General features: G+C 45.2%; 1 protein-coding gene across 1 annotated transcript in view; it reads left to right on the forward strand.

Moving 5' to 3' along the window:
* The first annotated feature begins 1,419 nt into the window (after positions 1-1,419).
* The window catches only part of LOC147009473 (uncharacterized), an 88,883-nt gene continuing 62,957 nt past the window's right edge, over positions 1,420-27,345 (forward strand). Inside the window, exons 1-3 of the mRNA XM_085861188.1 lie at positions 1,420-2,141; positions 3,230-3,340; positions 5,375-7,152. Coding sequence (XP_085717314.1) covers positions 1,922-2,141; positions 3,230-3,340; positions 5,375-7,152 — 2,109 coding nt within the window. The 5' untranslated portion in view covers positions 1,420-1,921. The remainder of the gene's footprint in view (positions 2,142-3,229; positions 3,341-5,374; positions 7,153-27,345) is intronic.

Genomic DNA, 27,345 nt, shown 5'->3' on the forward strand with positions numbered 1-27,345 from the left:
CCCTGAGCAGAATGGAAGGGAATACAATGGAAACTGCAGAGCCGAGAATGAGATGAAGAGGATCGGAGAAGGACACATGGGGAAAAAGCTGCACAAAAGTTAAAAGAAACACAAGAGGAATAGGAAGGGGAAAGTGGGGTGGAAAGAGAAAAGTAACAAACCAACCAATGAGTAACTAACAAACGTAAAGAGGTGAGGAAAAGGGGAAAATACAATGACCTGGAAATAGGGAGTGCTTTGGAATGGAGTCATTTGGGGTGGGAAATATTGTTGTTTTGGATGGGGGATGGTGGGGAACAGCTGTCTTGAAGACATGGAGGGAAGAATGAGATTTGAAAAGAAATGGAAGTTGTTTCTACAGATGGGAAAAAAACAGAGGAACAAAATTGTGGAGGTGATCAGTAATTCTAGATTTTGATAGTTTCACCAGGAGGGGGTTGCTGGTAGACCACATGTTCCCTGCAGAAATGTGGTGTGGTGGGAGGGGGGAGGGAGGAAAGCACAGAAAGAACAGAAGGTGCAAGAGCAGAAAGGAGGTAGTAGAAGAAAGACACCATAAATATGCCGGCAATGTGAAAGTGGTGGTAGGCCCTAGACTCAACTTCATTGCGAAAGATTCCAATTATCTTGAAGCCTTTGTTTCCATAGCATCAAACTGAATGAGGTGTGAGGTAGGGGGTAACAGCCCAGAAGAGAGAGAGAGCAGTACTCAATCAAGCTGTGGATGAAGGCTTTGTTGGTGGATAACAGTTCAGGTGTGTTGAGGAAGAACTTTGCACACTCTGGCTTTGAAGGCCAATTGGCCTTGGAGGCTCTCAGAAATGTAATTTACCCAAGAAAGATCATAACTGAAAGTGAGACCCAAAAAGTTTGTGTCTGAACTTCTTCTTGAGGATTGTTTGTCTCGTCCCAAAGGGGTTGTGGCACTATTGTGACACCCACGTCTGTCTGTCTGTCTGTGTATCTATGTATGTTTCTCCACATCTGTATTAGTACAGGCATTTTAGCAGAAATATTTGGTCAACCTCCCACAAATTGCAACAAAAGCAAACTCAACAGATTTTGATTCCTGGATATGTCCTTAGTGACAGAAAAAAAGTCCTAAGGGATCCTCCAGGGGTAAAGTCCTGAAATCATGGAAATCCAATATGGCTGCCACCCGGCTTCAGCGAAAATGAGAAAATTGTAAAGATTGATATTTTAATATATAAATGTTTTTCTGCATTCTAATTGTTTCTAGTTATGAGCAGTATATTGATATACAAGAATAATGATAAAAAAAGTGAAATGTATTGAGGGTAAAATAAAAAATCATAGCTTTTTTGTCCAAAAATGTCAATTTTTGTCCCGAAAAAAAAATATTTACCTGATACTGATTTTGGCTCCTGGACCCCAAAAAATAATAAATGTTGAAGACACAAGATGAAATCAAGTCTATGGCAATACAATATAATTATGTAAATCATTGAAACATTACAAAATTCACAATTCCACTCGGGGCAATCACATCTGCCTGACGAAGGTTTCGAAATGAAAATTAAAATTCGCATTAAACTCAGAAACTACATCCATTATAAACTTACTATATATGTTTTGAAAAATCAAGCGTATTAAAGTTAGAACTCGAAAATGTCATCATCATCATCATCATCATTGTCACATGGAGTGTTTGTGCAGCCAGAGCCCCTGCTGTTTCCACAAGCTGGAGTGCACTCAATGTTGTGCTTCTTGCATGTGCATCTCATGGTGCTACATTCAGCCTGGCAGTTGCACCTAATGACACATAACATCTTTTCAGGAGCTTGAGCTATTGATGTCTGAAGTGGCACAAAACCCTCATCACACTTCTGTCAACCCCAGTCTGTGGTAGAAGTATGCAAGTCTGACGTCTTGAAACGAATCAAAGACCACCTTCAGAAGCATGCCGAGTCTGCAAAGATATCTTCTAGAACTTCAGCGCTCTGGGTTCAGTATATGGACATGCTTGACATTCTACGCAAATACATCCGGGCAGAACGCACTGGGAACTGGGCACGACATCTGCAGGCCATCCAGGAAATGCTGCCTTACCTGGCAGCCTCGGGTCACAACCTGTATGCCAAATCTGCGAGGGTGCATCTGCAGCAGTGATACACCCTCATGTGAGCCTGATATCCTATTCATTCAATTTGATGTCAACAGTGCTCACAGAGTTATAGTTTGCAACTTTCACTTTTACTTTTAACTTTTACATACTCAATTCATTCGTCATAACTAGATTCCTTGAGACAGAAATTGATTTTACATGAGTATATCCACCTGAAGTTCCAAAATCAGCCGCAATTATAATTTTGGCATGTTTTTTGTTGGAAATCACTTACAACATGTAGAAATGCAAAAAAAAAAATCGAAATTTTGTTGAAAAAAAAGTTGCAAAATGATCTGTTTTTTTTCACTAACAATTTTTTTTTGGGGGGGGGGGGTTGGAAATCACTTAAAACATGTAGAAATGCAAAAACAAAAATTGAAATATTTTTTCAAAATGGCCACCATAGCGGCCATATTGGACTTTGGACCAAGTCCAAAATCTAATGGCATGATCCTTGGACCATACCTAATCCCCCCCCACCAAGTTTCGTCGAAATCCATCGAGGAGTTTTTTCCGTAATACTGTTCACAAACAAACAGACAGGGGTGAAAACAGTAACCTCCGTCCATCTTCGATGGCGGAGGTTAATAAATGCAGGTTGGGGCACAAACCTTTTTTTTCCATATTTTGTTGGTTGTTTATTTTGGGTGGTGGGCTTCTTCATACATATGTAGCACAGGGCTGCAGAGTAGCATCTTTGGCTGAGGGTATGGCTTTGCCTCTGATGTAATGCCCTCTCATGCCCAAATTCTTAGGGTAAGAATTTGGAATTTGGCCATGGTGCTGCCGATAGCTTGCCGATTCGTCGCGAAGGACACCATGGGATCTTCAAGGTCCACCAACAAATACTGGCAGATGGACACCCGTTTAATGGCAATCCAAGGGACGGCACACACATTTATGGATCACCCTGCCTGTGAACCACCGAGATAAAACATTTCTTCATGCTATTCCAATGGGGAAATGTTTTATTTTCTCTTTTCAAGGAAGACTTCAAATCAACGATTTAAATGTAATATGTATTGAGCTACATAAGAGTGTGGAACCAGCTATGCATCTGACACAAGACTGCCTGCATTTAATAAAAGTTTCTTTTTCCAGATTTATTTGTGAAAGTGGAAGTGAAAACTGAGCAAGACATTGATGTCCACACGGATCTTTCAGAACAAAATGACTCTGAAGCTTCTTTCTTCAAGAACCATCCCCATGAAGGTTTTTGTCAATCTATTCAATTTTTGTCAATCAATCTGTAGATTTTGTCTTGGACAGTTTGATGTTGAACTATGGTGTTCAGAAAAAAACGCTACGTTTTGATTTCATTGCTTTAAGAAATAACCACATTGGTAGATCAATTTCTCAAACATCCATTATCCCCTTCATCATTTGGCAAAATATTTTAACCAACAATAATGAACCTTGTTGTATCCTGTTATCCTCAATTTGTGTTATCGTTGATTCTAATTGACCTTTAATTGCACACGTTTTATTGATTTATTTTACATGTGTACATGTGATCTTGGATCGTGGAAAAGTGAGGTGACAGAGAGAGGAAAGAAGGCAACAAATTGACAGTAAGGCAGTGAGGCCACAGTTAGACATAAGCAAGGAAGGACAAATAAGAAGAGGCGAGACAAGAAGGCATGAAACAGTAATCTGATAATAACAGGGTTTGGATGTGCGGTGGTTGATGTGTTTAGATAATGTTGTGGGTGGGGAAGTGGATGGCATGAGATAATGGTGAACTGTCTGCTTGAAGCCCTTCCAGGAGTTCAATTCAACCATCTTTAGCCTTATATCACCTTTTCGAAAAAAAATACATATATATATATATATATATATATATATATATATATATATATATATATATATATATATATATATATATATATATATAGACACACACACACACACACACACACCTGTATATATTGGTTAAATGGTGCTACTGGGTAAATTGTTTTGTTACATAATATGTTTTCTGCCTCCACTGATGAAGTTGCCAGAGGAATTATGCTTTCAGCTTGTCCGTCTGTATGTTCGGCCATCTGTGCTAATTTTGTTTTCTCTGCAACCGCTTATCCGATTGACACAAAATTTTCACCATAGGTGCAACTACTCATGTTCAATGTTTTAATCAAAACTAATATAAGGGGTGTGTGTGTGTGTGTGTGTGTGTGTGTGTGTGTGTGTGTGTGTGTGTGTGTGTGTGTGTGTGTGTGTGTGTGTTTGATGGACATGGAAGGAGCACATAAAGGACAACCACAGGCATGATGACAAACACAGCCATGCAACAATAACAACTGCTGCTTGTTATAAAAAAATTTTTTTCATGTGTTTCACTTCGTTTTGCATCAGATTGAGATTCACAGATAGCCATGCAATATAATTCAATACTATAATCGGACCATGCAAGAGTGAGTGCATCCATACGAGACAGTGAAACATCCTTTCCACCTCTCTTTCCCTGTATATAGCCATTCCTGATCATATGAGTAATTAGTGAATAGCGGTTTCCTCCCTCCCTTCAGCCTCTCTCCTTCTCTCTCCCCCAACTCCTCACCTCCCTTTTAGTCTGGATCAAGGCAATGATAACGAATTGTTACTCTTTCATAATTAAACCAACAATGAAGAAGGCCATGTTAATTGTGTTTTAAAATTGTACGATTGGCTCTTTGTGCAAGAGCTTTTTGGTTTTAATTTGTTTTTTTTTGGTTTGGTTTTAATTGAATTCTCATGTGTATTTTTTATACACGCCTCAAGGTTTTAATTTGCTTTGCCTCTTCTGCACAGAAAGGACGCCAATCCCTCCTTTCGACCATTTCGACCTTAAAATTGCAATCAATGCCTTTCATTTAATATATCCTTCCATATATTTGCCAGACAAAATACACCACAAAAACAAGTCCTTGCAAGGTTCTGCAATCTGACTGCTCTTTCTAGTTGTATACTTAAGTGGTTTGTTTCACCAACATTTATAAAAGCTGTTAATTTAGATGAATAAACACAAATTATTTATCACTGATCATTATATAAACTTACCTGAAAGTATGAATATTATTTGAAAAACCCAAACCTTTGCACAGGACTGTACACTACATACATAAAGAATTTTTTTTTCCTTTTCTGCAGTGGAACAAATACATAACTACATATTTACTTTGGAACATTTGTCAGAATGATGTTATGAGTATTGAACAAAATCAGATGCTTGTGTTTTTTACAGGTCATGTGGTGTTGTATTTACAGGTGAATCCATCAAATCCCCAAGAGAGACTGCACCGACTGTTATGAACGGCACAGACACCTGCCTACAGGGCTCACCAAATGAAACAAATAAGAGGTCTAGTCACAAGCAAGACAAACCGGATAATGAAATGGCTGTAGAGTATAATTTTCACAAGGCTCATAAAGGAGAGAAAGATGAATGCCCATACAAATACACAGTTTGTGGAAAATCTTGCATTCAGTCATCTCACCTGAAATCAGACGTGAGAATTAATGATGGAGAACATTCAACCAAATGCTCAGTTTGCGGAAAATCTCTTAAGCGGTCAAGCAGTCTCAAAAGACACATGAGAATTCATGATAGAGAATGTTCATATAAATGCACAGTTTGTGGAAAATCGTTTAATCAGTCATCAACCCTTAAAAGGCACATGTCAATTCACAATGGTGAGTGCCAATACAAATGTACAATTTGTGGAAAATCTTTTAAGTGGTCATCGAGCCTTAAAACACACATGAGAATTCACAATGGTGAGCGCCCATACGAATGCACAGATTGTGGAAAATCCTTCAGTCATTCAACCCACCTTAAAACGCACATGACAATTCACAATGGCGAGCGCCCATACAAATGTACACATTGTGGAAAATCTTTGAAGCGGTCATCTAGCCTTAAAATACACATGAGAATTCACACTGGTGAATGCCCATTCAAATGCACAACTTGTGGAAAATCTTTCAAGTGGTCATCTACCCTTAAAACGCACGTGAGAATTCACAATATTCAGTGCCCATATAAATGCTCAAGTTGTGGAAAATCATTCATTCATTCATCCATCCTTAAAAAACACATGAGAATTCACAGTGGTGAGCACCCATACAAATGCTCAAGTTGTGGAAAGTCTTTTCATCGATCATCCAACCTTAAAATACACATGATAATTCACAATGGAGAACGCCCATACAAATGCACAAATTGTGTAAAATCTTTCAATCAGTCATCCACCCTTAAAGCGCACATGAGAACTCACAATGGTGAGCGGCCATACAAATGCTCATGTTGTGGAAAATCTTTTAATCAGTCATCTACCCTTAAAACACACATGGTAATTCACAATGGAGAACGCCCATTCAAATGCACAAATTGTGGAAAATGTTTTAATCGATCATCCGTCCTGAAAATACACATGAGAATTCACAATGGTGAATGCCCGTACAAATGTTCAAGTTGTGGAAAATCTTTTAATCAGTCATCCAACCTTAAAACGCACGTGAAAATTCACAATGGTGAACGCCCGTACAAATGCACAATTTGTGGAAAATCCTTCATTGAGTCATCCACCCTGAAAAAACACTTGAAAATTCACAATGGAGAACGCCTGCACAAATGCTCAAGTTGTGGAAAATCCTTCACGGAGTCATCCACCCTCAAAAAACACATAAGAATTCATAATGGTGAGCGCCCATACAAATGCTCAAGTTGTGGAAGATCATTTAGTCGATCCTCCAACCTTAAAACACACATGACAATTCACAGTGGTGAACGTCCATACAAATGTTCAAGTTGTGAAAAATCTTTTAATCAGTCATCCATCCTGAAAGCACACATGAGAATTCACACTGGTGAACGTCCGTACAAATGCTCAAGTTGTGAAAAATGTTTTCATCAGTCATCCATCCTTAAAGCACACATGAGAATTCACAATGGTGTACGCCCATACAAATGCTCAAGTTGTGGAAGAGCATTTAGTCGATCCTCCAACCTTAAAACACATGTGGCAATTCACAATGGAGAACTATGAAACAATGGACTTGACCCATTAGCTGCCAATAATAAATTCCAAATATAACAGGTAACAAGGAATATATATATAACTAATAACAGAATAAATCAAAATCAACAGTTTGAAAACAACCCGACGAAGTTCTACTGAGAGCTCGGGAAACAGAAGGAAAATGGGAAAACTCCCCCTAAAAAAAGAAGACCGAGAAAAATTTTGGAAAGGTATATTTGAAGGCGAAAAAGAACACAACAAGGAAGCACATTGGATATGACATGTGAAAATAAAAAGCAACAGCTGCAGGAATTGCACCCATTGACAATTGAGGAGGAAAAAAAATTATAAAACACCGAGCTTGAAATGCCCAGGCCTGGAAGGGATTCTGAATTTCTGGCTAAAGCAATTACATGCTCTCCACCCTCACTATGCTCAAGCATTTAACAAACTCATCCAAGGGAAACAGTCAATGGAGGAATGGTTCACAGAAGGCAACACTCTTCTGATTCCCAAATCTGAAGAAAACCATGTATCCAACCAATACAGACCAATAACATGCCGACCAACAGCATATAAACTGTAAACTGGTATAATCACCGATGCAGTTTCCGACCACCTCACTCAACAAGGAGCTTTAGAGGCAGAGCAGAAAGGATGTAAAAGGGGATGTTATGGAACAATAGACCATTTATTGTTAAATAAAACCATCCTCAAAAACTGCAAGCTCTGACAAATTAACTTATCCACAGCCTGGATGTATTAAAAAAAAGCCTAAGTTGACAGTGTGCCACATTCATGGATTATAAAATACATGCAAGTGTACAAAATTGACCCCCAAGTAGTCACATTGATTGAAAAAGCAATGCCTCTCTGGAACACAACTCTGATATTAACTTACCTGGAAGGAAAGATTGAAATCCCAGTAGTAAAGATACGACAGGATATCTTAGAAGGTGATGATCTTTCCCCCCTCCTGCTTTATCTGGCGCTGGACCCACTGAGTAACCTCATCAATGAACAAGGACATGGATACAATTTGACATGCAACAGAAAAATGATGAAAGAAACAAGAAAGGTAATACATCCACTGTACATGGATGATCTAAAAGTCTTCGCCCCAAATGATAAGAAATTGGCAGATCAATTGGAACTAGTTAAACAGAACTAGAACTAGTTAAACTAGTTAAATGGATATCCGAAAGGAGTTTGATTTTGACAGATGTGCCAAGTGCACATTTGTGCAAAGATAAACAAAAAGAACGATGAAAGCACAACAATACAGGAACTAGAAAATGAAGTATCCTACGAACACTTAGGAATAGAAGAAGGCCCCCAGGTACAACACAAAACAATGTGTAAAATAATGAGCAAAGAGTACTTATACAGAATTAGACTAATACTGAAATCATCTCTCTCCCAAAAAACAAAACCAAAGCTATAAACCGACTTGCATTGCTAGCATTCCAACATGGCTATGCCATTATAAACTGGCTACAATTGGAGATCAACAATCTAGACACCAAAAGAAGGAAACTTCTAATTATTCATTAGATGTTCCACAAAAACCATTGCATACCGAGGTTATACCTACTGAGGCGAGAAGGAGGCGGTTTGGTGAAGCATAACCAAATGCACAGAACATTGTGTGTTGGACTAGCGGAGTATGTGAAATGTTCAACAGACTATTGGATGAGAATTGTGCACGAGCAAGAAAACAACAGACCAGAAAAGGGTCCTTAATCCATTTAGCAACAAACTTCCCAAAAGAGGTGCAAATTATGGACACTGCACAGGAAAACGAAACAGAAACAAACACAGCTCCAATGATTGCAAAGAGACCTTTCTGAAACTACACATACAATTTCGATGAAACTTCACCACAGCCTTCATCACCTGTGATTTACCAAAGTTTGTTCATGGCATTAGAAAAATCAGGGTCTTGGGAGGGGGAAGGAGTGGTTGCCCCCCAAAATATGCATTTGCTTTTTTCTCCAAAACCACACACAATTCTGATGAAACTTGACCACCCCTTTCATAACCCCTGATGCACCAAAATTTGTTCATGACATTAAAAAAATTGGGGTCTAAGGTGTTCTATGGGAGGGGGGCAGGGGGTTGCCCCCCCAAATATTATTTGCTTTCTTCTCTGAAACGACACACACAATTTCAATGAAACTTGACCACAACCTTTATCACCCGCGATGTACCAAAGTTTGTTCACGCCATTAAAAAAAATCCCCAGGTATTTACTTTTTTCTCCGTTATATATTTTGTGGGTAATCCATGCCTACCGGTGGTTCCCTGGTTGTCTTATCCAGCCGCCACCAGGTGAGCCCCCAGGGGTGTTGCCCCTATGTTTCTATCCCTTCTTTGCAATACCCCCAAACTTAATGAAACATTTCTCTTCATTAAAACCCCTTCACAACATTAAAAACGTATAGATACTGTATATACTATATATATATTCTTCTTCTTCTTTCGGCTGCTCCCGTTTGGGGTCGCCACAGCGGATCATCCATATGATCCGCATCGTGATTTGTCACATGTTTTACGCCGGATGCCCTTCCTGACGCAACCCTGGTCGCCTCTTGCGGCACAGGGATCTGGTACACCTATTTTAACCGGGGTATACACCGGCCCAGTAAACTGGTACTCATTTTGCCGACCTCGGAAGGATGACAGGCTGAGTCAACCCCCTGGTGTATTAATTCAGTGGCCCAACGGGGCTTAAACTCGGGACCTTTTGGATCCCAAGCCGCTGCACTAACCACTGCGCCAACACCAGGCTCATATATATATATATATATATATATATATATATATATATATATATATATATATATATATATATATATATATATATATATATATATATATATATATATATATATTGAAAACAAACTTCCGAAATGTATCTTGGAATACCTGACTCTGCTTATTACTGTATCAGGAACAACCCATTCTTCTTTATCAAAATCTCTTCCTTTTCTCTTTTACATTGACGCTTAGTTCCCAAAACCTCCTCACTTCTAAATGGTTAGTTCATCCATACTCCTCTTTCAATTACAGCCAAATTTTTTTCCATGCCTTCAACCAAAACATTCGCACCACCCCCCTCCCCCCCACCCCACCAATCCTTTTCCTTCCAGCTTTGGCCTACGGCTTCCCCTGCCCCGCACCTTCTCCTTGCTCCTTTCCACATTTCTACGTCCTATCACCAGCTTCTCTCCCCCTGTCCCTAATTGTGTGGACCTCAATCATTTGGGGCCTTCATTTCAACCGAACACATCTCTCAATCCAGGCCGCTGCCAATAAACCGGCCATCATCTGCTTAACTGTGTGGAATAAAAAAAAAATTATATTCATGTATTCTCAATTATATTCACTTGTTGCTTTTATTTGAATTTCCAAGTAAATAAAAGTATAATTGTATCTTACCAATTCTTTTGTGCTTTTATCTCACTGAAATACATATAAGCAAGACTGGTATCTCCAATGTTTAAACGAAACTCCCTAGCTGCTAAAGAGAAGAACGCCTTGCTGGCGCCTCATTGTCCAGCAGAAAGTAATCCACCTAGTCTGTGTTTTGTCCTAACCCTGTTATCACCCTCTCCTCAAGGCTGAACTGGTGTTCACACTACTTCATGCTTGTTAGCCCTCCCCTCCATTTACCCTTGCCAGATGTCGAGCTCTCCTCTGTCTTTTTCTGTCCAAAAAGTAGAAAGAGGATTGCTATGTGCATTTTGGTGGAGAAAGAGGATTCTGTTTGATATTGCTTGTCCTGTATTTCCTTCTTCCCCATACGCATGTTTGTTATTATATATTGTTGTTGTTTGCTGTTAATAAATGGTCTCAGACTCCGACAGAGAAGAACTTAATTTCTTCCACAACTGAATCCTTCCTCTCACATGACGTCCCCGACACTTTGGTGTCTCTCCCTAGCTATTGTCTCCTTTGGTTTGATCGACCTGAACACCGTCCTGGCGGCGCAGTCGCTCTTTACATCAAAAACTTAATTTCTCACTCTCCATGGACTGCTCTTTCACCTCCCAAGCCCCGAGTAGTATGTCATTTCTATAGCCGTTAAACTACCCTCTACCCCTCCCAAAGTTTTTCCAATGTATCCATATTGCCCACCCCTTTGTGTTTCCCTTCCCCCTCATCGTTACCTGCATCCCTTGTTTGTCCGTCTCCGTCTACTTTCCCCCTCCGCCCTGCTGTTGGTGTTTCCCCTTTCTGCTGCTGTTCCCTTTGTTCTGTTGTGTCCTGATTTGTTCTGTGTCATCGCTCTTCCATGAGCCTTCCATGAGCCTTCCATGAAGCATGTATTGAAAAAAAAGGTGTTTCTCTGGACACTTGGTGGCACTCCACTCTACTTGCCAAAGTCTGTGTCTGCACACAAAGGCCACATTATTTCATGGCTCACTCATGTTCTCCAAGCATGAAATCAACATTTTCCTCCAAGAAGCACTGTCCTTCAGTGCTGGTGGGAGAGCATGGAGGTGTACACACTGGCCTCTGAGCTGTCTTACCTTTGTTTGAATCTCAGCCCAGCTACAAACTGTCATCCTGGTTTTTCACATGCAGGGGGATTTGATCAAGATGTAAAACCATCTCTCGGATGGAGGTTAAGCTGGGTGACTGGTCTGTTAGCGTTAGTTGGTAGATGTGAAAGATCCCATGATGTCATTGGCGAAGAGTGGACGAGTTATTACCGGCATCCTGGACAACTTCCAAATACCTGCACACTCGGTCGAGTAACCTGCGATGGAGTGGCAACCCACCCAGGCATATAATAATCCCCATGAAACTGCTTCATCATCACCGCCCTGTGTGGGGAATGCTGCATGGTGATGAGTATCCTTTCATCGATCCCATCGGAGTTGTGAGTGCTGCAGAGACAAGAACATCATTGTCCAAGAGATTGTCACTTTCTATTTTTGAAAGGATTCAGTCCATGGACATGTCACGTGCTCATGCTGGACTGCTTCTGGTTTTCTTTCTGTCCTGATGTCCCTTTTGCTCCAAGAGAATGACTTTCAAAGCCAAGACAACCATTCTGTATTTAATTTGCTTGTCGAACTGTTATCAGTTGGTACCTGTGCTGTTTTATCGATTGGTACCTGCGCTGTTTTATCCATTGGTACCTGCGCTGTTTTATCCATTGGTACCTGCGCTGTTTTATCTATCAGTACCTGCACTGTTTTATTGATTGGTACCTGTGCTGTTTTATCGATTGGTGCCTGCACTGTTTTATCGATTGGTACCTGCGCTGTTTTATCGATTGCTCCCTGCACTGTTTTCTCCATTGGTACCTGCGGTGTTTTATCCATTGGTATCTGCGCTGTTTTATCCACTGGTACCTGCGCTGTTTTATCCATTGGTGCCTGCGCTGTTTTATCCACTGGTACCTGCGCTGTTTTATCCATTGGTACCTGCGCTGTTTTATCGATTGATGCCTGCGCTGTATTATCGATTGATGCCTGCGCTGTATTATCGATTGATGCCTGCGCTGTTTTATCCATTGGTACCTGTGCTGTTTTATCCACTGGTACCTGCGCTGTTTTATCCATTGGTACCTGCGCTGTTTTATCCATTGGTACCTGTGCTGTTTTATCCACTGGTACCTGCGCTGTTTTATCCATTGGTACCTGCGCTGTTTTATCCATTGGGACCTGCGCTGTTTTATCCATTGGTACCTGCGCTGTTTTATCCATTGGTACCTGCGCTGTTTTATCCATTGGGACCTGCGCTGTTTTATCCATTGGTACCTGTGCTGTTTTATCCACTGGTACCTGCGCTGTTTTATCCATTGGTACCTGCGCTGTTTTATCCATTGGTACCTGCGCTGTTTTATCCATTGGTACCTGCGCTGTTTTATCCATTGGTACCTGCGCTGTTTTATCCATTGGTACCTGCGCTGTTTTATCCATTGGTACCTGCGCTGTTTTATCCAATGGTACCTGCGCTATTTTATCCATTGGTACCTGCGCTGTTTTATCCATTGGTACCTGCGCTGCTTTATCCATTGGTACCTGCGCTGTTTTATCCATTGGTACCTGCGCTGTTTTATCCATTGGTACCTGCGCTGTTTTATCCACTGGTACCTGCGCTGTTTTATCCATTGGTACCTGCGCTGTTTTATCCATTGGTACCTGCGCTGTTTTATCCATTGGTACCTGCGCTGTTTTATCCATTGGTACCTGCGCTGTTTTATCCATTGGTACCTGCACTGTTTTATCCATTGGTACCTGCGCTGTTTTATCCATTGGTACCTGCGCTGTTTTATCCATTGGTACCTGCGCTGTTTTATCCATTGGGACCTGCGCTGTTTTATCCATTGGTACCTGCGCTGTTTTATCCATTGGTACCTGCGCTGTTTTATCCATTGGTACCTGCGCTGTTTTATCCATTGGTACCTGCGCTGTTTTATCCATTGGTACCTGCGCTGTTTTATCGATTGATGCCTGCGCTGTTTAATCAATTGATGCCTGCGCTGTTTTATCCATTGGTACCTGCGCTGTTTTATCCATTGGTACCTGCGCTGTTTTATCCAATGGTACCTGCGCTGTTTTATCCATTGGTACCTGCGCTGTTTTATCCAATGGTACCTGCGCTATTTTATCCATTGGTACCTGCGCTGTTTTATCCATTGGTACCTGCGCTGTTTTATCCATTGGTACCTGCGCTGTTTTATCCATTGGTACCTGCGCTGTTTTATCCATTGGTACCTGCGCTGTTTTATCCATTGGTACCTGCGCTGTTTTATCCATTGGTACCTGCGCTGTTTTATCCATTGGTACCTGCGCTGTTTTATCCATTGGGACCTGCGCTGTTTTATCCATTGGTACCTGTGCTGTTTTATCCACTGGTACCTGCGCTGTTTTATCCATTGGGACCTGCGCTGTTTTATCCATTGGTACCTGCGCTGTTTTATCCATTGGTACCTGCGCTGTTTTATCCATTGGGACCTGCGCTGTTTTATCCATTGGTACCTGTGCTGTTTTATCCACTGGTACCTGCGCTGTTTTATCCATTGGTACCTGCGCTGTTTTATCCATTGGTACCTGCGCTGTTTTATCCATTGGTACCTGCGCTGTTTTATCCATTGGTACCTGCGCTGTTTTATCCATTGGTACCTGCGCTGTTTTATCCATTGGTACCTGCGCTGTTTTATCCAATGGTACCTGCGCTATTTTATCCATTGGTACCTGCGCTGTTTTATCCATTGGACCTGCGCTGTTTTATCCATTGGTACCTGCGCTGTTTTATCCACTGGTACCTGCGCTGTTTTATCCATTGGTACCTGCGCTGTTTTATCCACTGGTACCTGCGCTGTTTTATCCATTGGTACCTGCGCTGTTTTATCCATTGGTACCTGCGCTGTTTTATCCATTGGTACCTGTGCTGTTTTATCCATTGGTACCTGCGCTGTTTTATCCATTGGTACCTGCGCTGTTTTATCCATTGGTACCTGCGCTGTTTTATCCATTGGTACCTGCGCTGTTTTATCCATTGGTACCTGCGCTGTTTTATCCATTGGGACCTGCGCTGTTTTATCCATTGGTACCTGCGCTGTTTTATCCATTGGTACCTGCGCTGTTTTATCCATTGGTACCTGCGCTGTTTTATCCATTGGTACCTGCGCTGTTTTATCCATTGGTACCTGCGCTGTTTTATCGATTGATGCCTGCGCTGTTTAATCAATTGATGCCTGCGCTGTTTTATCCATTGGTACCTGCGCTGTTTTATCCATTGGTACCTGCGCTGTTTTATCCAATGGTACCTGCGCTGTTTTATCCATTGGTACCTGCGCTGTTTTATCCAATGGTACCTGCGCTATTTTATCCATTGGTACCTGCGCTGTTTTATCCATTGGTACCTGCGCTGTTTTATCCATTGGTACCTGCGCTGTTTTATCCATTGGTACCTGCGCTGTTTTATCCATTGGTACCTGCGCTGTTTTATCCATTGGTACCTGCGCTGTTTTATCCATTGGTACCTGCGCTGTTTTATCCATTGGTACCTGCGCTGTTTTATCCATTGGTACCTGCGCTGTTTTATCCATTGGTACCTGCGCTGTTTTATCCATCGGTACCTGCGCTGTTTTATCCATCGGTACCTGCACTGTTTTATCCATTGGTACCTGTGCTGTTTTACCGATTGGTACCTGCGCTGTTTTATCCATTGTCATCTGCGCTGTTTTATCTATCAGTACCTGCACTGTTTTATTGATTGTTACCTGTGCTGTTTTATCGATTGGTGCCTGCGCTGTTTTATTGATTGGTACCTGCGCTGTTTTATTGATTGGTACCTGCGCTGTTTTATTGATTGGTAACTGCGCTGTTTTATTGATTGGTACCTGCGCTGTTTTATTGATTGGTAACTGCGCTGTTTTATCGATTGGTGCCTGCGCTGTTTTATCGATTGGTACCTGCACTGTTTTCTCCATTGGTACCTGTGGTGTTTTATCCATTGGTACCTGCGCTGTTTTATCCATTGGTACATGTGCTGTTTTATCGATTGGAACCTGTACTGTTTTATCCATTGGTACCTGCGCTGTTTTCTCGATTGGTACCTCTGCTGTTTTATCGATTGGTACCTGCACTGTTTTATCGATTGGTACCTGCACTGTTTTATCGATTAGTACCTGCGCTGTTATATCGATTGGTACCTGCGCTGTTTTATCGATTGGTACCTGCGCTGTTTTATCCATTGGTACCTGCGCTGTTTTATCCATTCGTACCTGCGCTGTTTTATCCATTGGTACCTGCGCTGTTTTACCGATTGGTACCTGCGCTGTTTTACCGATTGGTACCTGCGCTGTTTTATCAATTGGTACCTGCGCTGTTTTATCGATTGGTACCTGCGCTGTTTTATCCATTGGTACCTGCGCTGTTTTATCAATTGGTGCCTGCGCTGTTTTATCAATTGGTGCCTGCGCTGTTTTATCGATTGGTACCTGAACTGTTTTATAGATTGGTGCATGCACTGTTTTGTCGATTGAGACCTGGAATATTTTATCGATTGGTACCTGTGCTATTTTCTCGATTGGTGCCTGCGTTGTTTTATCGATTGGTACCTGCGCTGTTTTCTCGATTGGTACCTGTGCTGTTTTATCGATTCGTACCTGCGCTGTTTTATTGAATGGTACCTGCGCTGTTTTATTGAATGGTACCTGCGCTGTTTTATTGAATGGTGCCTGCGCTGTTTTATCGATTGGTACCTGCGCTGTTTTATCGATTGGTATCTGTGCTGTTTTATCGATTGGTACCTGCGCTGTTTTCTCGATTGGTACCTGTGCTGTTTTATCAAATGGTACCTGCGTTGTTTTATCGATTGGTACCTGCGCTGTTTTCTCGATTGGTTCCTGTGCTGTTTTATCGATTAGTACCTGCGCTGTTTTATTGAATGGTACCTGCGCTGTTTTATCGATTGGTACCTGCGCTGTTTTATCGATTGGTACCTGCGCTGTTTTATCGATTGGTACCTGCCCTGTTTTATCGATTGATACCTGGGCTGTTTTCTCGATTGGTGCCTGCGCTGTTTTATCGATTGGTACCTGCCCTGTTTTATCCATTGGTACCTGCGCTGTTTTATCAATTGGTGCCTGCGCTGTTTTATCAATTGGTGCCTGCGCTGTTTTATCAATTGGTACCTGAACTGTTTTATCGATTGGTGCATGCACTGTTTTGTCGATTGATACCTGGAATATTTTATCGATTGGTACCTGTGCTATTTTCTCGATTGGTGCCTGCGTTGTTTTATCGATTGGTACCTGCGCTGTTTTCTCGATTGGTACCTGTGCTGTTTTATCGATTCGTACCTGCGCTGTTTTATTGAATGGTACCTGCGCTGTTTTATCGATTGGTACCTGCGCTGTTTTATCGATTGGTATCTGTGCTGTTTTATCGATTGGTACCTGCGCTGTTTTCTCGATTGGTACCTGTGCTGTTTTATCAAATGGTACCTGCGTTGTTTTATCGATTGGTACCTGCCCTGTTTTATCGATTGATACCTGGGCTGTTTTCTCGATTGGTGCCTGCGCTGTTTTATCGATTGGTACCTGCGCTGTTTTATCGATTGGTATCTGTGCTGTTTTATGGATTGGTACCTGCGCTGTTTTATCGATTGGTACCTGCCCTGTTTTATCGATTGATACCTGCGCTGTTTTATCGATTGGTACCTGCCCTGTTTTATCGATTGGTACCTGCCCTGTTTTATCGATTGATGCTTGCGCTGTTTTCTCGATTGGTGCCTGCGCTGTTTTCTCGATTGGTGCCTGCGCTGTTTTATCGATTGGTGCCTGCGCTGTTTTATCGATTGGTGCCTGCGCTGTTTTATCGATTGATGCTTGCGCTGTTTTCTCGATTGGTGCCTGCGCTGTTTTATCGATTGGTGCCTGCGCTGTTTTATCGATTGGTGCCTGCGCTGTTTTCTCGATTGGTGCCTGCACTGTTTTATCGATCGCTTCCTGCGCTGTTTTCTCGATTGGTGCCTGTTCTGTTTTATCGATTGGTGCCTGCGCTGTTTTATCGATTGGTGCCTGCGCTGTTTTATCGATTGGTGCCTGCACTGTTTTATCGATCGCTACCTGCGCTGTTTTCTCGATTGGTGCCTGCGCTGTTTTATCGATTGGTACCTGCGCTGTTTTCTCGATTGGTACCTGCGCTGTGTTATCGACTGATACCCGTGTCTTCTTGTGATTATATTTTGTTCTATGATGTTGATTTAATGTCTTGGTCTCAACCGTCTCATCACACTTTGTGATGTTTCTCATCTTTTGTCTCATCTCAACAGTTTGTAGGACCACACTACTCCTCCACTCCATCCCTTTGCCAATCCCTATCTCATTATCTTCATTCCCGCTCTCTTTCCCAACCACCCATTTCCCCCTCCCTCCACCCCCCCTTCTTCACCCAGCCAATTGAATATAATTTCTGCAAAACTTCTCCCCACTTTTCTGTTCTTCCTCTCATTGTTCCTTCTCTCCCTCCATTTTACACTCACTGGTCGAGATACTAACTGGATAGGACACATAAATGAACACTGTGTATGACATTTTCTTTCATCAGCTTTTGCTCTTGCTTGAAATCTATGATTGGGTTTGTAATGGTGCCAAGGACATAACTTTCAAAAGAACAGCGTGTGAATATCTAAACTCTGCGACAAGAAGGGCACACGATGAAAAAAAATACCAGAAAATCTCAACATGAACAATGGTGTGAGGTACACTTTGTGATGCCTGAAATAAACTGAATCCATACACAACTGTCCTGTGCAATGTCTGCACGATATTTCGCACAATAATTCTGGAAGAGTGCTTCAGTCGTAGACAGGAATCAGGGATAAAAGAGTGATAGAAGCCAAAGGGAGGACACACAAAGTATTGACTGATAGTATAAAAATGACACTGTTCTTGTTACGCTCGCCAGTGGAGGGGGTATTACATTTGGGTCCGTTTATATGTCTGTGTTTGTCTCTCCACACAGAATGTGGGTAGGTATATTAATTGCATTAGACCACGTACACCTTACTGTTGAACCCCTCGTGACTCTTAAGACTCCGAAAATCCTTTCAGACCACTAAGACTCTTGAAGACCCTGAAGATCATTCATGACCCTTAAGACCCTTTACACCCTTTAGAACTGAAGACCCCCATCGACAGCCATCCATATCTAGTGAAGTCCATCTATATCTCGTGCCCAACTGTGTCTGCAGACGACCTCCTGCAGTTGGGTTACTTTTTATGAGGAGGTTGGTAACAGGATTTGCACTCTGGCCACCGGAAAACCCTTCATTCCGCAAAGCATTTGAAAAGCATTTTAGAAATCTGAAAACCCACTCCGTGGGAGTACCTCCTATGCAGCTTTCCTTCGCAGGGCAGCTCACCAGATGACGGGATTGGGGCAAAACCTTCGGGACCCCCAATCTTTGATGATAGGAAGGAAACCACGGGGTAACATTCCCGGGTCAGATTACGGGAGAGTGAGTCGGGGTGGTGATAAGGTGTTGTTCACCAGACGGTGGTCTCCTTGGGTTAACCTGAGGTGGTCCTTCCGGTGGGTGCCTGGAATGTCCCATCCCAAAGAGAGGATGATCACCTGTCCCCGTTATCATCTGAGCTCAAGCGTTTGGATATCGGTATTGCAGCACTATGAGGTTCGGAGACCGGATTGCGGCGAGATAATGGTGGGTGGTTACACCTACTCTTGGTCTGGTCGCTCTGATGGTTACTATGACCAACGAGTTGCTGCAGCTGTGTCCAATAAGTTGACTCCAATGATAATTGAGTTAACACCAGTCAACGAGCGAATTATGAGACAACGGATTCATCACTCCTTGGGTGTCATTTCCCTGGTCTCTGTATCTGCTCCGACTGAGGCGAGTGATCTCACCATGAAGGACGCATTCCATGCCATGCTTCAGTCTGTGGTTGATCAGTGCCCCAGGCGAGATACTCTTCTCGTCTTGGGGGATTTCAATGCATCACCTGGAACTGATAGGGATGGTTATAAGACGTGTGTTGGTCCCCATGGGTCAGGAACTGTGAACCAGAATAACATTAAGTTCCTTGACTTTGCAAGAAGTCATGGAATTAGGGTGGCTAGTTCATGGTTTCAGCGCCCACAGGCTCATTGCTGGACATGGTATTCCAATGCTGGTGGTGTGCCAAAGGAGATTGACCATGTCCTCGTTGATGGTCACTGGAGGATGATCCAGAATTGCAGGTTCTACCGGAGTGCTCAGTTCTTCAATACTGACCACAGGCTTGTTGTTGCAACTCTTTACCCTCTGAAGCCCACGAAATGTTCTGGGTGAACAAAAAAATCAAACAAAATTGCATGCGTTCACCGATGACCCCTGGGGCTCGAGAGGGTTAAATCCAGGAGAATGGTACCATCCCAACGAAGACTGGATGTTACCAAGCTCAAGGATGAGAGGGTAGCTGAGGAGTTTGCATACATGCTGAGTGGAGATTTGGGGGTCTCGGTGCTTTGGGGGATCCTGAAGAGTTGTGGAGTGCCTTCAAGACCTTGATGTTGCTGGTAGATGTCTTGGAACTCATCATCGGGCGAGGAAGAATTTTGTCTCTCAAGGGATACCGGATACCATTGACCAGAGTCGCAGGGCCAGGCTGAATGGCATAACTGAGTTGTTCAGGGAGCTGAGGCGTAAAACTGCACATGCACTCGGGGTTTACAAAGGGGCCTATGTGCGAGGAATCTATGAGAGGGTAGAGCATCACCTGTGGTCAAGTGATTCTCGTCCTGCTTACAGGGGAATTCACGCATTGCGTTCCTCCAAGCCCGTCCCTCGGTGTACTGCAGTCAGAGCAGAGGGTGGTGGGCTCTTGACAGAGGAGTCCAAAGTGAAAGCGCACTGGGCCGATTACTTTGAGCGGCTGTACCACACTGATCCACCAGCTGTCACGTCGAATGTCAAGAGTGTTACAATCCCCATTGCTGACCCTCCAATCAACTGTGGACCACCTTCATTTGTGGAAACAAAGGCTGCGGTGAACCGGTTGAAATGGGGTAAAGCTCCTGGGATCTTTGGCATCCATGCTGAACTTCTTAAGGCTGGTGGAAATGCTGGACTCGTGTCATTGCATGCAGTTCTGTGGTCTGCCTGGAATGCAGGCATCATCCCAACTGACTGAAAGAGGAGCCTTGTTGTCCCTCTCTGGAAAGGGAAGGGTGATTGCCAAGACTGCAACAACTACCGTGGTGTGACATTGCTCTCAGTGGCGGGCAAGGTCTTGCTCAGATAATTCTTGATAGGGTTGGCCACCATCCCCCTGAGCACCAGTGTCCAGAGCAGTCAGGCTTTACACCAAAGAGGTCAACAATTACCGTATCCTTGCTCTTCGGGTCCTCACCGAACACAGACGAGAGTTTCGGCAGGGGCTGCTTGAAGCTTATGTTGATCTCTGTAAAGCGTTTGATTCAGTGAATCGGGAATGTCCTCTGGAGGATACTTGGTCTTCGTGGGGTACCACAAAAACTGATCAATCTGATATCTGAACTCTACTCTGGTACTGAGAGTGCTGTGAGATGTGGTGGTACCATCTCTGACTTAATTCCAGTTGTTACTGGAGTTTGTCAGGGGTGTGTACTTGCCCCCACACTTTTCAGCACTTCTATGGAGTGGATTCTGATGAGGATGTTGGTGAGATCAAGCTGCGGTGCATCGTTTGGGAATGTCAAGATCGCTGATCTTCCTTTCGCAGATGATGCAGTCTTCTTTGTGGAGGCTTTAGATATCCGTTTGGGAGCCCTCTGGGTGCTGAATGAGGAGCCGGAGCCACTGGGAATGGGGTTTCTTGGGTCAAAACTAAGATCCAGGCTTTGAATGACATCTTGGATGCTGCTGTCCTGTCTCTTCCTGTTTGTGACGAGGATGTTGAGGTCATGAAGAGATTTACTTACCTTGGCAGTGATATTCATGTCTCTGCTGGCTGTGCGTCAGAGGTCAACAGACGTCTGGTTCGGGTCTGGGGACTCATGGATTCACTGCATCATGGGGTGTGGCGCTGCCGGTACCTGTGAGGGAGGATGAAAGTCCAAGTCTTCAGGTTGTTGGTGCTTCCAGTCTTGCTCTATGGGTGTGAAACTTGGACTCTGACCAGGGATCTGAGACGGAGACTTAATTCCTTTGGTACCAGGTCTCGTCAGAGAATTCTTGGCTATCACTGGTCGGGCTTTGTGTCCAATGAGTGGTTGCTGAGAGAGACTCAAATGAGATTTGTTACCTGCACAGTCCATGAGCGTCAGTTGCGGCTGTATGGATATGTGTCTCGTTTTCCTGACGCTGTTCCTGCTCACCAGATAGTGTCAGCGAGGGAGTGTCGTGAGTGGAGGAGGCCAATGGGCCGTCCACGTTCCTCGTGGTTGCAGCAGGTTGATCGGCATCTCAAGGAGATGGGGATGGGACAGGCATCTGCCTGGGGGATGGCCAGACGGAGGCCCCTGGAGTACCGGCGGAAAGTGGACGCAGCGACGCGCTGATCTGGCACATGCTCCCATACCTGACCTTATAGACCCCAATACTATATAGACGCCACTTAGACCCCTGAGTTTCTATCTGCCCGTTAACTGTGATGTGAAAGCAATCTAAATATCTGTAACCAACGTGTGGAGAGGCGAGCGTAGCCACCCGATCCACACTAGTGTCTAATAATATTGTGCAGTTGGCAAAATTTCTTGGCTGGAATGTAGCCCATACTATAGGGTACGAGTCCAAGAAACATGAAGATGGGAGAGATAGTTGTCAAAGTTTGGTCAAAAAGGTTATCTTTTCGTATTTTCATTGTTTTATTTCGACAAACACATCTTATCTGTGATGAATGAGCATACAAATTTGGAGTCACACAATCACAATGGCACATACACTCAGACTACACAAAATTGTTGTTAACTTGCAGAGCAACCTGCACCTTGTCTGGATGGGCTGCCTTCCTTTTCCCTCACGCTGCCTTCCCTCCTCCTCCCCTCATGCTTACCGACTTCCAAAACCTCTCCCCTCTCCACCCACCAGGGACATCTCCGGGTGGTCTCCACGTGTTGTTTTAACGGTACCCCATTTTGTCCAATCCTGTACCACCCCCATTCCACCCTTCTCCACAATTCCCACAACCAAACGCAAGTTGAGAACCCCTCCACCCCTTGCCCCCTGAAGTCCCGCAATCAAACGCAAGTCCAGAAGCCCCTCACGCTTACCAACTCCCAACCCCCTCCACATCAACCCCATCTGCCCTCCCCATCCCCCTTTTTCCAAATGTAGCCACAACTCCTCTCTCCCTCCCCTCTGTCCTCTCTCTCTGTCCTCTCTCTCTGTCCTCTCTCTCTGTCCTCTCTCTCTGTTCTCTCTCTCTCTCTGTTCTCTCTCTCTCTCTCTGTTCTCTCTCTCTCTCTCTGTTCTCTCTCTCTCTCTCTGTTCTCTCTCTCTCTCTGTTCTCTCTCTCTCTCTGTTCTCTCTCTCTCTCTGTTCTCTCTCTCTCTCTGTTCTCTCTCTCTCTGTTCTCTCTCTCTCTCTGTTCTCTCTCTCTCTCTGTTCTCTCTCTCTCTCTGTCCTCTCTCTCTCTCTGTTCTCTCTCTCTCTGTGTTCTCTGGCTCTCTGTGTTTTCTCTCTCTCTCTGTTCTCTCTCTCTTTTCTCTCTGTCTCTCTGTGTTCTCTCTCTCTCTCTGTTCTCTCTCTCTCTCTGTTCTCTCTCTCTCTCTGTTCTCTCTCTCTCTCTGTCCTCTCTCTCTGTCCTCTCTCTCTGTCCTCTCTCTCTGTCCTCTCTCTCTGTCCTCTCTCTCTCTCTCTCTCTCTCTCTCTCTCTCTCTCTCTCTCCCCTCCTCCCTAAATAAGAACAGAGTTCAATTTGTTCGACCACTTTATTAGCGTGGAACGACAATAATCAAACAAGTATTGAACAGGTTGAAACACCCACAACATCTCTGGCTCCGGGTCAGGCTGCGCATGCGCACTGGCACAGGGGACCGTCGATATGTGGAATTACCGTAAAGTACAATGTTCTCTATCTCCCTCCGAGTCTTTATTATGTTAATAGATAAAGGCTGAGAAAATATTAAGTTTAATGAATGAACAAAAGTTTATATCGCCCATCGTGTGACTATTCCATGGAGTAGTCCTTGTGCCAGGCAGGCACGCTGGTCGCTCTGGTGGATCGGCGTTGACCTATCGCTGGTGCTGGTGGTGTCACATCGGGCCCCAGTGGGGATGGGGCTCTCGGGGTTTCAGGGGCCGATGGTGGCGTCTGAAGGATCGCGCGCCTCGGTGTGCCTCGTCCTGGTGCTGCTGGCGTGTCTAAAACGGGTGTCGTCTTGCGCCGGGGTGTGCATACTGACGTCAGTGCCGGCGTGGGCCCCGTTGGCGTCGCAGATGTCACGGGTTCGCTGTCGAGGTCAGGCAGTTGCGGTGTTACAACGGGTGCAGGTACAGTGATGCGGGTTGCTAGATCATCATAGATAGACCGGGGTGGCAGCTGGTCATTGCGAACTGGGCTAAACTTGCGCAGGAATTTCCTGTTCCGAAGTGTGACTCTGCCCGAGCCATCGATCTTGATCACGTATTGGTCATGTTGGCGTACCTCCACGATACTGCCTGTCTTGTCCCATTTTTTTGGGTGGAATCCTGTCTGGTTCTGTACGCGGACTTGGTCCCCTACAGCAAGTGGCGGAAGGCGTTTGGTGTGTTCTGCCCAGGTGTCGGCTGTGCGGATACGACGTTTGCGGAGGGCCTCCTCCCTCGCTTTCAGGGTCTCATGCCAAGTGTCGTGCGGTCTGTACTTCCCGGGGATAATTGGGATGAAATCGCGTATCGGGCGGCCGAAGACACACATTGCCGGGGAGATCTTCGTGTCAGGGTCAGGCGTGTTACGATATTGTAGTATCGCTCTCTGCACAGCGTCAGTGTCAAGTTCTCCCTGCGGGCTGGTGTTGTCCGTGATGTCGTTTCATTGTCTTAACTCCAATCTCCGCGCGACAGTTGCTGTGAGGGAAGGCCACCGATGACAAGCGGTGGTGTACGCCCCATCTGTGCAGGAATGACCTGGTCTCGGTGGAGGTGAACTCCGGTCCCCCATCCGACGCGAGCTCTTCTGGTGTCCCGTACGTCACGAAGGCGCGACGTAAGTGGTTTATGAGTCCGGCGGCGCCACCCGTCGACTTTGAGATGATCGGCCAGTTTGAGTATCTGTCCACTGTCACAAGGTAGTGTGCACCCCTGTGTACAAAGAAGTCCGAGCACACTGCCTGAAAGGGGTAAACGACCGGAATAGGTGGAGTTGGTGGCGCTCCAGGCTGTGATGGTGCCATCCGGTGGCAGTGTTCGCAGTTTTTCCGAGTGGCGCTGATGTCGGCCGACATGCCTGGCCAGAATACAGAGGATTCTGCGTGGGCGGTCATCATTGATACGCCCTGGTGGGCAGCGTGTAGGGCGCTCAGCACATCGCCGCGGAGTGAGGGTGGTATGACTACTCGGTCCTTGTATAGGATCACTCCATCTGTCGATGTAATGTTCTCGCGGTACTGGTGATAGTCGCGAATTGTCTCTGGCATCTCGATTTTTGAGTCGGGGATGCCGTTCATTGTCATTCCCTCCAATATGTGCATATCGCCATCGCTGCTGGTGGCTTCCCTGACGCGATCCCATGTTACTGATCGCAATGATTCGAGGCCCGCGGCACACCATGCCAGGTTGTCCTCGACGTCGTCGTCATACTCCGGCTCAGTTTGGCGTAGGAGGGACAGGACGTCGGTGTGCGTGCTTGGTTGGAGGTGGGTCGCTATGGTGGCATTGTCATCTGGAAGGTTCATGAGTGGAGGTCGCGTGGTGCCAACTGGCCTGCGCGACATGGCATCTGCCGCCTTGTTCTTCATGCCCGGGATATGTATGATGCGGAAGCGATAACGCAGGGTCTTCTCCTTGAGGTTCCTGAGGCGGGGGTTGGGTATGTCGTCAAGTGCTCTGTCCGAAAGGAGTTTCAGCAGTGGTTTGTGGTCTACCGCAACGATCAGGTTCTCGCAGCCCAGTACGAAGTAGCGCGCTTTGTCCAAGGCGTCCGCGACTGCGAGAGCCTCGCCCTCTATGGGCGCGTATCTGGATTCTGCCGCGTGTGTAAATCTGCTGCCGACCAGGGTTATTTTCCATCCATCAGTGCAGCAGAATGGTCTGACTGGCACGCATCGGCAGTGCTTTTGAAGCAACCAGAATCCGATTCCCTCCTTCGACCAGTCCGTGGCGATGCATGTTGGCTTAGTTTTGTCAAATATGCGGACACCGTGTTCGATTTCTTGTACGATCACGTCTTTCGACTCGCGGAATATGTCCTCTAACTCCATGGACCACTGGAAGCGTTCTCCACTTTTCAGGAGCTTCCGGAATGGCTGCATTCGTTAGGCCATACTAAAGGCGTATGCCACCTGGTTGACAAGCCCGAACCACGATCTGACGTCGGTGATGTCACGCGGTTGTGGGAAATCGTGGATTGCTTCCAGGTAGCGGCTACACGGTCGCACGCCGGTCATGGTGATGGTGAAGCCCGCGAAGTCCACCGTGGGTGCGCTGAAGACAAACTTCTCCGGGTTGAGGATGATTCCATTCCGGCCGCATATATCCAGCCATTGGACCGCCTGGAAGTAGCTCCCCTCAATCGTGTCTGACCATAGGAGCGTGTCATCTACGCACTTGGTCTTGTTACCAATGTCCGCGACGATCTCATCGTATCGTCGTGAGTAACCGTCCCCCGATGCCATATACCCTTGTGGGGCAGATAGGTACCGGTAGCGCCCCCATGGAGTGATGAAGGTCGTCTTGTGGCGGTCGTCCTCGTGTCGGCGGACGCTATGGTAACCGTTCCATGCGTCGAATACTGTCTTGCGCTTCCCGTTAGGTACGCGTCTCGCCTGGTGGAACGGGGATTGGGTGTGGTGGGTCTCGCGGAACGCATGCTTGTTCAAGGCCTGAAAGTCGACGGTGCGTCGCGGCTTGCCATTCTTTTCGCGCAAATTACCATGCGGTGACACCATGTCACCGGCGTGCCGACGGGTACTTCCTCCAACACGCCGAGCCGAACGTCCTGGTCGAGGCCTGCTTTTACCTCATCTTGCCAATGTATGGCCACGGAGATGGGAGTGTGATGGGCAACCGGTGTCGCGTTCTCACTGAGCATAAGACGTAGTGGCGGGCCGGTCATTCTCGGTAGTGGCTGGTGTGGGCACGTGTTGAATGTGCTCTGAGCATACATCCTGAGTAAATGTGACTGTAGTGCCTCTCTGTTGGCCTCGGTCGCTGGCATGGGGAGTGCGGTCGGCTTGGTCGGCGGCTCCGCGTGTCGCGGGCAGTCGCACAATTCCGAGGTTGTCAGATTCACCTCTCCGAGTGTCGGGAATCTGTCCGAGATCATTCCCAGGTCCATGCAGGCCGCGCGGGAGAGGAAGATGCGGTCTGAAGAGTCCGTCACATACGCGATTTGGCGCGTCTCCAATCTCCGAGCGTCATCACTGTTACCGGCGAATCTGACTACCACGGCTCCGAGGATACGAATTCCTCTGTTGTTTGCGGCCTTCATGGTCATGGATACAGGTATGAGGTCCTCGGTACTCAGGCCCATTTGTTGGACGACTTTAATGCCGATCAGGCAGCTCTGGCACCCCGTGTCTGCCATAGCGGGTAGGGTTACCGCGCGGGTGTGTTTCAGGAGGT

Source organism: Eptatretus burgeri, chromosome 17, assembly GCF_056783735.1.
Source record: "Eptatretus burgeri isolate ZD-2024b chromosome 17, Ebu_testis_v1, whole genome shotgun sequence".
Lineage (NCBI taxonomy): Eukaryota > Metazoa > Chordata > Myxini > Myxiniformes > Myxinidae > Eptatretus > Eptatretus burgeri.